Source organism: Monodelphis domestica, chromosome 4, assembly GCF_027887165.1.
Source record: "Monodelphis domestica isolate mMonDom1 chromosome 4, mMonDom1.pri, whole genome shotgun sequence".
NCBI classification, from domain to species: domain Eukaryota; kingdom Metazoa; phylum Chordata; class Mammalia; order Didelphimorphia; family Didelphidae; genus Monodelphis; species Monodelphis domestica.
This window is the reverse complement of record NC_077230.1, coordinates 357,926,165-357,943,750: the sequence shown is the minus strand read 5'-3', so window position 1 is coordinate 357,943,750 and position 17,586 is coordinate 357,926,165. Positions and strand designations below refer to the sequence as shown.

General features: G+C 44.3%; 1 protein-coding gene across 1 annotated transcript in view; it reads right to left on the bottom strand.

The window, feature by feature from the left end:
- The window catches only part of DNHD1 (dynein heavy chain domain 1), a 195,269-nt gene that overhangs the window by 60,035 nt on the left and 117,648 nt on the right, over positions 1-17,586 (bottom strand). The window contains exons 22-28 of the mRNA XM_056795113.1: positions 9,864-9,961; positions 6,842-9,677; positions 6,355-6,532; positions 5,910-6,102; positions 5,521-5,797; positions 809-2,405; positions 349-557 (exon numbers count right to left, since the gene is read on the bottom strand). Coding sequence (XP_056651091.1) covers positions 349-557; positions 809-2,405; positions 5,521-5,797; positions 5,910-6,102; positions 6,355-6,532; positions 6,842-9,677; positions 9,864-9,961 — 5,388 coding nt within the window. The remainder of the gene's footprint in view (positions 1-348; positions 558-808; positions 2,406-5,520; positions 5,798-5,909; positions 6,103-6,354; positions 6,533-6,841; positions 9,678-9,863; positions 9,962-17,586) is intronic.

The following is a 17,586-nucleotide window of genomic DNA, read 5'->3' as shown; positions in this document are numbered from 1 at the left end:
ATTACATGAACAATATAGAAATATGTATTACGTCAAAGTAAGGATATAACCTATATCAGACTATTCATTGCCTAAGGCGGATAGAGAGGGAGAAAACTTGAATTCTAAAATGTCAAAAAACAATTATCAAAAATTCTCTCCAAGTGTAACTGAAAAAATTAAAAGAAAAAAGATAAGAAAAGGAGATGCTTCATCAGATTGGGAAAGGGGAGGGGAAGAGAAGACCCATCAGGAGAGGGAAGAAAGGAGGCTCTTTATCAGTTGGGCAAAGAGGAGAAACATCACCAAGACTGGAGTCGGATGGGAAGAGGAGGGGAGGAGAAAAGTCATAAGGTAAGGCAGGCTTACTAGAGCCCATGTCTCTCTTAAGGAAATCCTCTAGGTAATTCTGGGCCAAGCTGATCAGGGCATTCTTATTCCAGGGCTCATAGTAGTCAATGCTGGTGCAAGTAAGATCAAGGAGAGCCAGGAAGGCAGTGGGGCGGATCTGGGGAGGCCCAGAACCATCAGACATCAGGATGAATAGGTGGAGGTTGTTGCACACCAGCTGGCGGAACCTTTAGGCAAGGGATAGAAGGGTGGCCACTTAATCCCCTGAGCAACCCAAGCTCAATCTTCTGAATCCCCCTATGTTCCCTCTCCCTAGACTTCAACAAATGGGAGAGTTCTGAATTCACAGAACTCACCATTTCCTAAACCACCAGGCTTCAACTACCCATCTATGGAGTTATCTAGCTTTTTCTCCCTCCTCTCCCATCTCAGGACGGGTCCCATCAGTCCTCCTCTGTGGTAGTCCCCATCACCCCACCTGTGCAGCACCGCCTCCTTCTTGGAACTCATCTTGACAGCCGTATTGTCCGATGGCAGCTGCTCTACAATGGTGTTCAGCTCCTCCTCTGAATACTGGCCAGGGAAGCACCCACATTTTGCGATAACTAGTAGGCGGTTCAAAATGGAAGAACCTGCCCCCTCTGGCACCATCAGGGCTGCTGGCTGGCTAAGGAATCCTATATGCCAGCTGGCATCCTTAATGCACTGCAGGACAGACGTCTCAGGTTCTAGGGGCATCTCAAAGAGGCGAACTTGACTTAGTTGGGCAGCTAACCTTAGGGCAGTTCGTCGCCCTGTCCCCTTGACACCTGATAGCAGGAGCCCATGTTGTCGTGGACCAGCCAACACCCTGGCCAGGCGAACCACATGCTGAGTAAAGGGGCGACACAAGGATAGGCGGGGGCCTGGACCTAACTGTGGGAGCACAGCTGACAACTGCTTCTCTAAGAGATCCCAGGTTTGCTCCAGGTAAGGTCTAGACACCTCAGCAGAGCGCTTCAGTGCCAGTTCCTGTGAGAAGAGCAGCTCATTGGCTCGTTCCTGGGGCAGTAGCATCAGGGCAGGTAGCAACAGTGGACCTGATAAGTTTGGGTTAGTGATTTTCTGCCACCGGAACTTTGCCCTTTTCTCTGGCTTTACAGAATCCTGACTCAAAGAAAAGCGTGAGGAAGAAATATCAGTAACACTAGCTGACCAGGGTGACAAGCCCATGAATTTAGGGCCAGGGCCCAAAAGAGACCAAGTCTCAGTCAAGGCCAGTAGGTCTCTAGTCTCTGGTTTACCTTCATCTTCACTCTCACTGCTACTGTGGTCTTCCCACTGGGCCAGCTCCCCCTCCGATTCTACCTCAGGCACTTCCTTTTCATCTTCCTTTTTGAGCTCCCCAGGTTCCCACAGGGTCTTGGAACCATCGACCTTACCAAAAACATTGGTTGCCACAGCCAACAGCATCTGGACACAGAGTTCCTGCTCATTGGCTGTAACGAGGCGGTCAGAGAAGGTGCGTTGGGCCTCGTGCAGCCAGAGGTGGACGATGCTCCTGATGGCCACCAGAGTAGTCAAGTGTGAACCCCGGAGGCCTGACATGCACCGCAGCTGCTCTAGCCGCTGCTCTGCCCCTGGAAGGCATAAGGCAGGTCGAATGTGCAGCCGCTGCAGACTGCTGAACAGATGTTCGATCATATGGGAGGAGAAGTGGTAGTGAGGGTGACAGGGAGATGGGGGGAAGTGGATCTGCATCTTCTCCCAGGCATCCACTGTGGCGTTGATCAGCGCCCTGGCCATTAAGTCCTCCCTCTCCACAGATGGGAAGCGCTCCAGCCAGGCCTGGATCCCTGGGCTATGCCTGGCCAGAAGGGTGGCCCGGTTTACATTGCCTAGCAACAGCACCGTGAAGAGCCGGGTGAAGCGTGAGCACAGAGGGAGCTCCGAGCAGCTGGGCGCTGTGGCTGTGGCCAGCCAGTTGAAAGTGGTGGAAATGGCCTGCAGCTCCAGCGTGTTATTGACATACAGTGTTTTGTGACTGATGAGCTGCCGCAGTGTCTCCAGTACAGGCTGACATCTCCGCGGGCCATCTGCAGGCATTAGAAAGGAGACATGGTCAGGCCCACGGCAGGACAAACTCCGGGGCTCCCCCCATCTCCCTGTCACCCTCACTACCTCACTCCGATGCAGCTCACCAGAAGAAGTGGAAGGAGTGGGAAAAGGAAAAGGAAAAGGAAAGCTGGGAGAGAGGGCCTGGAGTTGTACAATGGGACATAGGGGAATGGGAGGGGATGAGGTTTTATCTGGTGCATAGGCTAAGGATGTGTAGATACATACCAAGTAGAATCTTTCCTTTGCATTCCTCTGGTTCCTACCTGGACCTGGTACCCTAGAGCTAATGAGAATCTCATTCATGAATGTCATTAATGTGCCTAGGGGGACTTTAAAAAAAACAGCTGACTGCCCTGGGATACCAAACCATGCATGTGATAAAGGCATTTGTAGGGTTAGGGAGGGAATTCTGCAAGACAGTGGGTGTCGTTTCTTTCATTTACTCCCTTCTCTCTGGCTGCAACATCTTGTTACAGACTAGAACATGTTGGAGCCCAAGCAGGAAAAAAGGTAGAGATGGGCCAGCAGAGATTGGGATGTGAGGGAATGAATGGCAATGGCCAACTTTGGGAGAAGATCAAGATACCTTTTTATTCTGAATCCCCTAGTAAACTGCTTTCAAGATCCACTCAGTCGAGAAAGAATATTCCACTACTCTGTAACTGATATTGGGGGTCAGGGAGACTGAACAATAACCCATCTCTGCCAGAGGCTTCTAGGGACTTTACCCTCTTGAGAATAAGTATCAACTCCGCTATTAACAGGGAAGCAGCTGCTGATGGTCATTGAGTTCACAGACCATTTGAATAGGATATCACCTTTTTCATTATAATTGTTTTCAGGATGAATGAAAAGGCATTTAAGTGTTTTCTATGTTCCAAATACTGTGCTAAATACAGAGGACAAAAGCACAAAAATCAAAGAACTTACTTTCTAATAGGTAGAGAAAATATACCAAAGCAGTGGTTGGAGCAGCCAGTTGGCTCAATGGATATAAAGTCAGGCTTAGAGACAGAAGGTCCTGGTTTCAAATGTGACCTCAGACATTTCCTATTTGTGTGCCCAGAAGGGCAGGTCACTTAACCCCAATTTTCTAGCCCTTACTACTCTTCTGCCTTGGAACTGATACTTAATATTGATTCTAAAATAGAAGGTAAGAGTTTTTTAAAAAATGGTAGTCAAGGAAGGCACAATATTTTTGTCTCGGAAATCACAGAGATGGTAAGCAAAAAACCAGGACAGCCATTCATCACTCTTTCCAGAAGAAATGCTGATTTGATTACAGTTCTCAGAGCAAAGGGTAGAGTTTTTTTGGGGGGAGGAGGATACCAGGGCAGAAAATGATTGGGGATGAGGAAGCATGGTCCTGGGGAGTTTAGATCTGAGTGAATATTCTAGATTAGAATATGAGTATGTAACTTTTTGGCCACTTCAAGAGTGCAGAAAGATAATCTTATGGGAAAATGAAATATGAGATATATTTTTGGATATTTTCCCAGAGCTCTAGATGGAGATAAAATAATATATCAAATTTGTGGTTTATGAATACTGTGTGTGAGTGAGTACTGACATTTTAAACCCAAGATTGAGTGGAGTAGAACCTGAGTAGCAGAAAGGAGGAAGGGGCAGGTGAGGCAAATATGTTGCAATTTGGGCAACTTCCTAAAATACCTTTGGCGATAGCACCAGTCCCTTTTCCATGGTGGAGCACTGAATGAATTCCCCTAACCCCACTATTTTTCAGGTTGGGGATAGCCTACCTTCTTATCTTTTATACATAGGGATCTCAATCCTCATTTCAGAAGTATCTGGGGAGAGGGTATAGGTTAGAGAAGTGGGCAATGTGACATGGAATGAACTCTTGTGGGAGATGTTGGATGTGAGCTATGAGATTTAGGGATTGTTTTGGGCAAGAGATATGGGTTAAGTTACAGTGTCAGTAGGAGATATAGCAGGAAAGTCAATATGCCTTGTGTACACCAGAGGCCTGGAAGGTATAAATTAAGATTCAATATCCTCTGAAGTCTCTTTCATTTCAGAGGAGGTTCTATGATTATAAGATCTAGTGGAGCTGTTTCAGATAGAATGGGAACCTAGGAAGGCAAGACCTGGAGTCTATCCTTCCTGGTCTGCAGCTAGGAAGACCTGAGTTCAGATTCCAATCCAGGTGACCCTGGGTAAAAATCACTTAACTTCCACCGGCCTGTTCCCTCATCTGCAAAATGGAAATAATAATAGCATCTTCCTCTCAGTGTTGTGAATAAAAAATTAGATATTTATAAAGTGGTTTGCCAACCTTAAAGAACTGTACATGATAGTTTATTGTTGTTGTCAGAACCAGCAGAGGACACTGGTTTCTGCCCACATGAACCACTTGCTCACAGCAACTCCCTAGTGTTCAAACACACCAGGCAAATCAAACAAAATAGAGGAACAGGTCAACTATGAAGATAAGAGCAGAACCAGAGTCCATGAAACCTCTAGGGAGGATAAAGGAGCAAACTATAAGGTCAATACAAGATAGTTTGATATGCATGGGAAAAGTCTGGTAGCCACGTAGGAGTCTTCTGCATCCAGAGTGCCAAGGGAAAATCTATATGGACCAGGATAGCAGCAAAGTGAGAGTACATCCCAGTCAGGGACAACTTGAAAATAATCTATAAAATGATTATTAGAGATGCAAGCAGAGTGAATTGAGGAACTGAGGAGCAGATGGAAAATCTGGCCAGAGGCCTTAAGAAAAAGAACATTAAGAAGTGTGGAACATCAAGAACTTGGCTGCCCAGTGATGAGTCTAATGGTTTGTATGAATGTGCAGGAAGGCTAGTTGGAATTTCATCTAGTTTAATGATTATGCAGGGATGGAAGAGGGTATGATGTGCTGGAAACTCATTGTAGAGGATATAGAAAGTGAATCAGAGGTGGAAGACAGATCTGACCCAAGAAGTCCCAAGGCCATAGTCACAAAAGGAAAAAGTGCCCTACCCCCTCCCCACACCCGCCCTGGGGGGGTGTTCCTCTCTTTGGAGCCCTTTGTTTTTGGAGCCTGAGAGTCAATCTATTCCATCCCATTTTTTAGGTCTGGCCTCTCACCAGCTGCTGCCATATGCAGGTCCTCCAGCAGAAAAAGGGATGAGTTCTTAGTGAGGAGGAGTTTCCCTGGCCAGTTCTGGCTCTGGATCTCTTGACTCAGAAGTTTCCGTAGTTGGGTTGTAGTGAGAGCCAGGTGGATCGGGATGTGCACACACGAGTGGTTGGGCTCCACTAGCACTTCCACAAAGGTAGACTTTCCAGAGCCAACTTCTCCAGTCAGCAACACAGGGTGCCCCGTATTCAAGAGCAGATCCATCACATACAGTGTTCGCTCTGCCTGTGGGCAGAGACTGGGGCATCAACGCTGGCCATTCAGATGGTAAAGAAAGCCAGTTCCAAACTGCTCACACCCCACCTCACTTTCTTCCCTTTCCACTTGTCATCCATACCTGGGGTGAGGGGTTGAAGATCCCCAAAGCTCCCTTGATCCGGTTGCTCAAGTAGAAGCCTGTGAAGGGGACTAAGGTTCCATCCTTAGGGCAAAGTTGTAAGTCAAACACAGAGGCTGAGGTGGGCAGCTCCGGATAGCTGGGGTAGTGCTTCAAAATTCCCCTGATAAAGTTGTCATAGGTAGGCCAAAACCTACATAAATAAGAAGAGATTGCATAACAATAGAATACTCATCTGGGACCTGGAGTTTTTGTGCTGAATGCCTATAGTCACTACTAGTTAAACACAGTTCTCTCACTCAGAAATTGTCACACACATAATCACACACACACAGTCTTCTTTGACAGGCAGAAATAACTGTTGCTGGCTCTGGCATTGCCCCGCTTCCCCACAGGCCAGAAGATAACCCCCAGGGTATCTACTCTGAAGTATCCTTGAAGGCACCTGGATGGAAGGTGGGATCCAAAGCCCCATATGAAGGCCAAGAGGAAGCTATTGATAGTCAGCAAATGGTTTCGATATTGTCTCTCTCCCTCCACATCCTGCTGGAATTCCTCAGAAGATATGCTGCCCTGAATATCCTCAGAGTCTTGGACAATTGTGTTCAAAGCGTTCAAGTCCTCTGGAAGTGGGTAAGATAGGGAGAGCCATGTGGGAGAAGAGAAGAAAGAGAAAGAAGGAAACCTCTTAGAGCTGCCTCTTGTCAAGCCCTGCCAACACCACCCTCTGTCCTGTTCTGGGGCTTCTTCCTCACCCTGCCCCTATATGTGTGTCTCCAGCCGGCCCCCTAACTTTCTTCCCTGCCCTTTTGCTGTATTTTCTCCTTCCCTCTTCCTGTCTTTCCTCACCCTACCCTGGGCTCCTTCCTTCTCCTCTCCTGAATTAGGCTCCCTCTCCCCCCATCCCAGGCCCACTCGGTATTTTCTCCCACCATTTGATTGCTCCTCTTCTCTATAATGCAGGTAGGGGTTAAGCAGCCCTCGAAGGAGGTAGGTCATGGTGGTGATCTCTGTCACCCCTGGACTGGCTGTCGGCTGTCCATGAATGTGGAGCACAGAGGTGGCACCCTGGCGGTTTAGGAAGCGAAGCATGGTGGGCACCAGGCTTTCTGAGAGATGGTGCAACTCAGTCATAGTTTGGGGGAGCAGATGGTACTCTTGGGGCAGCATTGTCATTAGATTGGCAAGCTTAGCTTGCCATGTCTGCTGTCCCCCACACCATACCAGGGCACAGCTTCCCACTATGACGGGGGACATCCCAGCTGTATTTACCACCTCTAGTAAGAGTCGGATTTCTGGTAGCCGAGGTATTTGTTGGCCATTGGGCAGGCTAAGCTTAGCAACATCACCCAGCAAGGAGGCAAGGGGATCCAGCCAGGCAGAGTTAGGCACTCCATCACAGACCAGCCAATGCTCAACTCCCTGTGGGTCTCTCTCACGTTGACTTACGCTAGCCAACAACTGCTGGGCAAAGACCCCGTGGTTCCAACAGTGTTCCTCATACCAGCCCAGGAATTCTTCTGGGCTGAGGCTGCTGGGGTATATGGAGGTGGTATGCACAGGCTTACTGCTTTTATAGGCTTTGCCCATAGACACCAGCTGGTTCTGGACCTTAACCAGGCTTTGCCAGCAGGTGCTCTTACCACTGCCAGGTGGACCCATGAGCAGGATCCCAGGCACCTCCTTCAAGGCCTGGCTCAACTGTTCCAGAGAGCTCAGGAAATCTGGAGTAACATGCAGGCCAATCTGCACTAAGTGATCTGGCAGTTTGGGAGGAGTTGTGGTCCATGGAGTGGCCAGGATGTTTCCTGCGCCTGGGAAGATGTCAGAGAGCAGCTGGCGCAGCATGTGGAGGCGGGGGCGCTCGGGACCACTGAACAATGGACAGTGGAGCAGGGCCAGCAGGAGAGCAGCCTCCTCTGTAGCCCCGAGGGTTCGGGGAAGCGGGGGGCCCAGCTGGTCCTTGGAGCTTTCTAAGAATTGTAGGGTCGTTTCAAGCACCTGTCTGAGGAGGGGCAGGCGGCTGTATCGCAGTCCAGGCTCTAGCTCCTTCTCCAAGGAGAAGAACGTGGCCAGACGAGATGCCAGGCGCCCACCATCCCGGAGCCCAGCTCCCACCAGGGTCATTTCAGACAGCTGCCGTAGATCTGGCGCTGCCATGGCTATAGGGCGAAGCAAGCTGTGCAGGTTGGGGGGTAATGTGGAATGCTGGCGGTCAAGTGTTAAGATACAGCCGTAGCCAAAGCGCACATGAACTCGATGATTTTCAAAGAAGCTGCTGCCTAGGATGTGAAGCTGCATTGGATCCATCTCTGGAATTTCTGGAGCTCCCTGTAGCAGAGGCTGATAGAGACTACGCAGATTATTCAAGCGCTGGCCCAGAGCAGAGAGCAGGCCCGTTGGCAGGGAACTTACAGCTTGCAGCAGGAGCCAGGCCCCACTCTGCAGGGCTCCGTTCAGATAGTGACCTAAGCAGCGGGCCTCGATGTGCATGACACAGGGTAGTGTCACCAGTTGGCGGCCCAAGGCATAGGCCAGCCTGGCAATGAAGTCACTCTTGCCCATACCAATGGGTCCAAGTAGGGCCCCACACGCCACATCCTTCAGGGCCAACAACAGACCCAGGGCTGGCCGCTCATGCAGCAGGTTGACCACTCTCCTCTGGCCAGGGCCCAGGTACTCATAGCTATATAGGAAGGGCTGCCCCAGCACTTCCACCCAACAGTTGGGCTTGCACTTTTGGGGTGAGGACGTTGAACAAGTTTGGGGGGACTCTTTGAGAGAACATGTGTTTTTGTTGCTTTTTCGAGGGCCCAAGTGGTACTTGAACTGACGGGCCCAGTGGAAGTCTTCAAGCTCACTGACCTGGTACTGCTGCAGAAGAAATGCTGTATCCCGGTGTGCTACAGCCCCAGTAAGCAAGAGGCTCAGCAGAAGGGACTGTCGAGGAGAGAAAGAGTGTTGCCCAAGTTGGAGACTCCGTTGGTCCCTAGCAAAGTGGGCCAGGGCTTCCAGCCTACGGAGCTGCATGAGGCCAAGAAGGTGGACCTTTTGATTCAGTAATGTCTCCTCCACCTGAGTCTTCCAGGCTATCTCCTCAGCCACCAGCACGCACTGGACTGGAAAGTTCTGGGCCAACTCTAGCCAATGACGGGCATGCTGATGGAGGGAGTGCTGTCCAGGTTCTGGTGGGTGCTCGAAAACATGGTCCAAGGAATGATGGAGGGCCAGGCGAGCAGCCACACAATCTGGCAGCCCATGTACTAAGACCGCACGTAACCAATGTTCAAGGCAGGTTAACCACTTGGGGATATCATGTTGTAGGGGCAGGGGGGAACGCAGGGTCAATACCTCTCCATATCTGCCTACGATGGAATGTGCCTCTTCTTTGATGGCCACGGCACTGCTTCTTGACTGGAAGTTGCATGGCCCAAACATCACATTCATCACATTGGTGAAGCAGCGGTGGGCCCACAGCTGGGCCTCAGTTGCCTCTGGGGGGGCTGACATCAGGGCCACCAGCTCCCTGTCGCTGAGGAAAAAGAGGCGAGGGAAGCGAGAGCGGACCCCATAGAGCACTGTGTCTAGGGCTGTAATGATGCACTCAAGTTCCAAGTTGCTTGCCTCCAGAAGCTTCTGCAGCTGTTGGTCTTGAAATTTGGGATTTCGTGAACTTCTAGGCACCATAAGAGAGAGCACCAGAGGATCATCTATAGATACCCTCATGAGTTCTCGGTATTGAGCATCTACCACTTTGAACCTTTCACTCTGTAGAAGGAAAAAGTAGGAATGTTGAAAGATGGAATGGATTCAGGTAGAGGAGAGAAGAGGTGAGAAGGTTTAAAAAAATGGTAAAGAAAAGAGAAAGAGGAAGCAGAGAAGGCTCAGCCAAGTAGCTCTGCCCAGTGTTCCTTTCCTCATTTGCTTTGCAATATGCCTATCCCATATACTCACCAGCTCTGGGGTAGGGAAGTGGATCTTCATCTCATAGATAATTTTATTCAGAAAAATCCACTTCTGTTGGAAAACCACCCAAACCTCCATTAAGGTATCTATGAGAGAAAGTAGATATGAGATAGGGTCGTTGGGGCACTAAGAATTAGTGAGAGAGCAGACCCAGTCCCACTGTTCCTTTTTATTTTATTGAAGACCAAAATAAATTATATATAAATCAGTTTATTTATAAAGAAAAACACACAGGGTAACCAAGAATGAAGGTTGCAATATGGATGTAGAATCACAATAAATCCATTATATCATTACTGTGGATACTCATTCCACCACTGCAAATTTCTAGCCCTTACACTTTCTTATCCTGAACTGTTTTTATGTAGCTTTCCATAAATTCTCCATAAAATATCTATTCAACAGTCTTCAATATTTTAGAACCACAGAAATTCAGAATTTAACTCAACTAATAATAATAATAATAAAACCAATAATAGTTTTCTTGTGGTGATTTTTTTTAAAGTTGTTTTTTGTTAACTCATTCTTCAAGCCTGATTCTTGACTTTGAGCTTTATGTTAGAGCCAGAGTCTATACAATTCTGGAGTTAATGTCTACATTAGTCTTGGTGCTGCTTTCTTGGAATGTTAATTTCTGGGTCTCATAGGCAGCCCAGGATGGAGACGTGTAAGCTTTCAGTGCTTGCAAAATTTCCAATCCAGGTCAGTGACCCTTTGGACTGATCCTTGCAATTTGGGGGCATAGGTTTGAATCTGAGAAGCAGGACTCTTACATAGCCCAAATAGTTATATAAGTGTGCTAAATTTCCTATGAACAAAAATAACTCATTTACACAATGCTTTTAACATTTAGAAACCATTATCCTCATAATAACAATGTAAGTGAAAAAAAATCATTCCCATTTAAGAGATAAGGAAACCAAGGCCCTCAGAAGCTGATTTGTTGGTGACCACAAATCTAGAAAGAGTATAAGGCTTGATTCAAATCCAGGACTCCTGATCCCAAGTCTAACTCTTTATTCATTGTTACCAAAAGGATATATATATATATATCGTAGTCTCTCGGTGATCGAGAATGACTATTGTCTTTGTGCAGTTTCATCTACAGTGTACCCTCATATGGCTTTGGAGTCCAAAGGCTGAGGCGCAGAGCCTGTGGCACATGGGGCATGGGACTCCAGTTGTTACGGGAGGTGCAGGTGTGGCCTGGTGTGGGCGTTCACGCGCAGCGGCAAGACGTCGACGTCGCTCATCTTCAAAGGTGGTGGCGGCATGGTTAATGTGGGTTCGCCAGCTGCTTCTGACAGAGGCAGCGAGTTCTAGTTGCTTTGGTGTCATGCCAGCCCACTTCAAGTTGGACTTTAGCTGGTCCTTGAATCTTTTCTTTGGTCGACCTTGTTTCCTGAGTCCTGCTGACAGTTCACCATAGAATACCTGTCTTGGTATTCTCTGTGGGTCCATGCGGATGACGTGTCCAGACCATCGTAGCTGGGTTTTGAGGACCATGACTTCGATGTTGATGGAGTTGGCTCTGTCGAGGACTTCCTGATTGGCGATTCAGTCCTGCCATTGGATCTTCATAATTGACCGGAGGGAGCATTGGTGGAATTGCTCCAACTGCTTCATGTGCTTCCGGTACAGTGTCCATGTCTCGCAACCTTACAGGAGTGAGCTGAGGACCACTGCGTTGTACACTTTGAGCTTCGTCGCAGTGCTTACACCGCTGTGTTGGAGGACTTTGCAGCGCAGCCGCCCGAGTGCCTGGCTGGCCTTTTGGATCCTGGCATTAATCTCGTGGTCTAGGGACCCGTCGTTGGCGATGGTGCTGCCCAGGTACTTGAAAGTGTTGACTTTAGAAAGCTGCGGCAGTCGATTGTAATGCACAGCTGGTTCGTTGGCCTCCCTGGTGCAGGTTGGAACAGCACCTCTGTTTTGCTGAGGCTGATAGTCAGGCCAAACAGTTTTGTTGCGGTGGAGAACCTGTAATGTCCTGATGTTCCATGCTCCTAGTAGGAGTCTCTTTGTATTATGTTTCCTTTGATTTAGACCGCTTAAAGGGATGACCCGCCAGCCACAGTGTGCTGACCGGGTGTTTGTAAGGCAGCAATGTTTGGGACACCTTTTCTAGTCCCCTCCCTTGATTAGGGTGAGCAGTGCTGTCCTGGAGAGGGCTGCTCAGTCGCCCAGGATGCTGCCGAACGTCCCTGCTGCCCTACAGAACCGAGCGACCACTGGTCCGTGGGCCGCCTACATGCAGGATCGTGACTACAACTGCCAGTGGTCACCTCCACCTGTTGCGTCGCCACTCCCCCATCACCGCAGGTCTGAAGAGGGTGGACGGGGTTAGGATAGATGAGTGTGCACAAAGACACTTGTGCGTGAAAGAGATTTAAGTGGAAAAGCCGATGCACAGAGACAGTCCCACTCTCTCGGCGTTGGAAGCCTGGGTCCAGTGGCACGAAAAGTCGTTACACCTGGAGACTTCCTCAGCTGCATTGGATGGCGTGTTGTCCTTTGTGCTCCAACACGCCCTGAGCACTCCACAGTGCTTTGCTGCGTCGCCATCTCAGCTGTTGAACCTTCTTATTGGTTTCTTCCGTCTGTTTGGCCGAAGCAGTCTTCACATGCTGGGTGAGCAAAGCACTGGTTTACCAGGAGTCGACGACCCGATGGCTACCCTCACAAGGTTTAGCCGGCCTGTTGAAGCCGTTGCCCAGGGTGTGGCCCCTGCCGCATGCTAGCAGCTACTGGGAGCCACAAGTGAGAGCTGGGTGTCAGGTGGGGGTCAGAGGCTGGAGAGCTGCCCTAGGAGGGCACGACAAGCCCTCCATACCAGAGATACTACCCCTCCCTAAGGAACGACAGATATATCCAACTTATATGAGAGGGAATGGTGACTACTTGTAAGGAACTATGCTGAGCAAGAGGAGTAACAAACTGGAAGGAACCCTTTGCTGCAAAGGGTTCCAGTTTGGGGCTCTTTTCAGTACTAGACTAGATTTTCACCTGTGGCAAATAAGAATTTTCCTTGTCTTGGCTGCCTTTTGTTTCAAAGGCTTCTCTCTAGGAAGTCTAGGGACACATATTTTTACATTATCTTTCTCTATTTATAGGCTCTTTTGTTTATGGAAACATGTTTGCCCAGGGGTATGAGATCAGTATTACTCCACTGCTTTTGTGATCTATGCCTGTGTCCACTCTTCCTTTTCACCTTAGCTGTGTTATACTTTTATCGCTGTAGAAATAGCCATCTTCATCTCCACCCAAACCAGCATTAATCATACAACATAAGGATTATATTTATCTGATTATTTAGATGTCTTTGTTTATGTTTAGAGTATTTTATAATTGTGTTCACATAGTTCTTGTGTGTCTCAGCAGGTAAATTCTCAAGTGTTTTATACTGTCTGTAATTATAGTAATTGGAATTTCTTCTTTTATCTCTCCCTGCTGGGTTTTGTTGGTAAAACAGAGAAATGCTGATGATTTGTGTGTTTAAATATTTTATATATACTTCAACTTTGCTGAAGTTGGTAATTCTTTCATTATTTTTAAAAATTTGCCTCTCTAGGGTAAACCATCACATCATCTGCAGAGTAGTAGGTTCCCCTCCCCCAACTTTGTCTATTTCTTTTCATTCAATATCTTTTTCTTGCCTTATTTTTGTAGCTAGCATAGCTAGTACAATATTGAATAGTAATGGTGATAAAGGATATCCTTGCATTGCCTTATTGAATTATTAGAAAGACATCTAGCTTTTCTCCTTTACAAATAATACATTTTCTTGGTTTAAAATACAAATGATTTATCATTTTAAGGAAAGCTCTACTTATTTCTGAGCTTTAAAGAGTTTTTAACAGTAATAATTGTTATATTTTGTGACAAGCTTTTTTGTGTATCTATTGATAAATGATTTTTATTGGTTTTATTGTTAATATGGCCAATTTTGCTTGTTACAAATATTGAACTGGCCCCAAATTCCTGAAGTAAATCCAGCTTGATCATAATGTATGATCTTTTTGATACCACTGTGATCTCCTTGCTAGCATTTTATTTTTAAAATTTGCAATAATATTAATTAAAGAAATTGACCTATAGTTTTCTCTCTCTCTTTTGATTCTTTCCTGTATCAGGACCAAATTTGTGTCATAGAAGAAATTTGGTGAGATCCCTTTTTTACCTGTCATTTAAAACAATTTGTATGGTATTGGAATTGTTTTTTATGTTTGCCAGAATTAGATTATAAATCTATCTGATTCTGGATATTTTTTCCTTTAGGAGGTCATTTATTGCTTTTTCAATTTTTTTCTGTTACATTTATTTAAGCATTCTATTTCCTGTTCTACTAGTCTTGGCAAATTATGATTTTGCCAATATTTATCTACTTCATTAAGATTATTAGTTTTATCAATATATATTTGTGGAAAATAGTTCCTAAAATGCTTTTATTTCATCTTCACTGGTTTATGAAGTCACAGTTCTTCATTCTGGTAATTTAGTTTTCTTATTTTTGTTGTTGTTGTTGTTGTTAATTAGCCAATGGTTTATTTTTATTTCTATATTTCAATATATTTTCTTTTCAATTTTGTGCATCTCTCCTTTGATTTTCAAGATTTCTGTTTTGATTTTTTATTGGAAATATTTTAACATGTTGGTTTTCTAATTTTTTATAATTGCATGCCCAATTAGTTAATCCACATTTTCTTGCTTTTATTTTAGAGATACAAATTTTCCTGAAAATACTACTTTGAAAATGGGCATGTAACTAAAAAAGCTAAAAAGAGAAAAAATTAAAAATCCTCAGATAAAAACTAAATTTGAAATCCTAAAAATCAAAGGAGAAATTAATAAAATTGAAAGTAAAAGAATTATTGAACTAATTATAACACTAGGAGCTGGTTCTTTGAAAAAATAAATAAAATAAATAAAGTAGGGGGCAGCTGGGTGGCTCAGTGGATTGAGAGTCAGGCCCAGAGATGGGAGATCCTAGATTCAAATTTGGTCTCAGACACTTCCCAGCTGTGTGTCCCTGGGCAAGTCACTTAACCCTCATTGCCTAGCCCTTACCACTCTTCTGCCTTATAACCAATACCCAGTATTGATTCTAAGATGGAAGGTAAAGGTTTAAAAAGAAAAATAAATAAATACATAAAGTATTGATTAATGTAATTTTAGAAAAGAAAAAAGAGAATCAAATTAACAATATTAAAAATGAAAAGGACAATCTCACCTCTAACGAAGGGGAAATTAAGGCAATTATTAAGAGCTATTTTGTCCAGTTATATGACAATAAATATGGAAATCTAGGTAAAAATATATGAATATTTACAAAAATATAAATTGCCTGGAATAACAAAAGAGAAAGTAGATTACTTAAATAACCCCATCTCAAAAAAAGAAATTGAATAGGCCATCAAGAATTCCCTAAGAGAAGGTCCCCAGGATCAAATGAATTCACAAGTGAATTCTATCAAACATTTAAAGAACAATTCTAACAAACTATTTGACAAAATAAGCAAAGGAGCCTTGCCAAATTCTTTTCATGACACAAATATGGTACTGATAACCAAACCAGACAGACCAAAAACAGAGAAAGAAAACTACAGACCAATCTCCTTAATGAACATAGATGGAGAAATTTTAAATAAAATAGTATTGAAAACACTACAGCAAGTTATTGCAAAGATTATTTACTATGACTAGGTGGGATCTACACTAGGAATGAAAGGCTAGTTTAATATTAGGAAAACCATTGGCGTAATTGATCATATCAATAACCAAACAAACAGAAATCACATGATTATCTCAATACATGCAGAAAAATCCTTTGACAATTCAATACCCATTTCTATTGAAAACATTGGAAATTAAAAGCCTTTCCTCAAAATAATAAGTAGTATTTATTTTAAACTATCATCAAGTATCATCTGCAATGGGGACAAGTTAGAAGCCTTTCCAATAAGATCAGGAGTGAAATGAGGATGCTCATTATCACCTCTATTATTTAACATTGTATTAGTAATGCTATCAGTAGCAATTAGAGAAGAAAAATAAATTGAAGGGATTAAAATAGGCACTCTTTGCAGCTGATATGATGGTCTACTTAAAGAATCCTAGAGAATCCACCAAAAAGCTGATGACAGATAGCAATGCTATATAGATGACATACATATAAAAAAATCACACAATAAATTAGAGCAGCCGCTCAGGGGTCTCAAATCTAAAATATATGGTGAACTTTGTCAAATTTATAAGAATAAGAGCAATCCCTCAATTGAGAAATGGACAAAAGATATGAATAGACAATTTTCAGATAAAGAAATCAACTTCATATATAGTTAGTTATATGAAGAAATCCTTCAAATCATGACTGATCAGAGAAATGTTAAACCAAACAACTCTGAGATATCACCTCACTGCCACTAGACTGGCTAAAATGAGAAAAGGGCAAAGTGACAAATGTTGAAGGGGATGTGTAAAAATGGGTATATTAAATGCACTGTTATGAACTGATCCAATCATTTTTAAGAGCTATGTAGAATTGCACCAAGAGTTATAAAATTGTGTCTATGCTTAGAATCAGATATATCATTGCCAAGTTTATTTTCCAAGGAAGTTAAGAAAAAAGGAAAAGAACCCAATATGTTCCAATATTAAGAAATATTTAAGAATCATCAAACTATCTGAAAAAGGGCATAGACATCATATTTCAAGAACTACCCTGATTTATTAGAAGGCAAAGTGGAAATAAAAAAAAAGTGTCATTTCTGGAAAGAAACTCCTAAATGAAAACTCCAGGAACATTGTACCCAAAATCTGTGGTTTCCAAATCAAAGAAAAATCCTGCAAGCAGCCAGAAAGAATTCAAGTACCAAGCAGCTAGAAGGAATGGATAATTTGTAATGACAATATTCTGGAAGGCAAAGGCTTACAATCAAGAATAACTTATCCAGAAAAATTTAAGCATAATCCTACAGAGAAAAAAAATCAGATAATGGAAGAATTGCATTGTAACTTTGAAGACCAAACACATCAGTTAAAAGAAATATAATAAGGTAAATCCAAATGAACAATAAGAGACTATCCCTGGATAATAGGATATATATGCTCCCCTGTGAATCTTATCTTCATGAGGAGTGATAGGAGAAAGTCCAATTAAACAAAGACTGGCAGTGGTTCTATTGTATCTTGATCATATTTAAATTTTTTCTTTATTTTGAAATCTCATTTTATTTTATCTTGATATTAAAAAAAGAATTGAAAGAGGGGAAGAATCTATTAAATGGGAAAGAAGAGGGAAAGGAATGTGAGGGAAATTTATCTCATATGACCAAGATCTGCAAGTAGATATCAAAGGAGAGGGTGGAAAGAGCAGCTGAAACTTGAACCTCATTCTCATCTGAATTGATAAAAGGAGGGAAGAATACACACAGAGTTGGTTGCAGAAATAAATTTCACTCAACAAAGAAAAAGGAGGGAAAGAGTAGAAGGGGGAATTAGAAGGATAACAGATGAAGAAGGCAGCCAAGTGGTTCATTAGATAAATCACTGTGCCTAGAGTCAGGAAGACCTGAGTTCAACTCTAGCCTCAGACACCTACTGTGTGACTATAGGCAAGTCACTTAACTGTTGCTTGTCTTAATCCACTGGAGAAGGAAATGGCAAACCCCTCTGGTATCTTTGCCAAGACTCTTTTTTTTACGTATTTAAG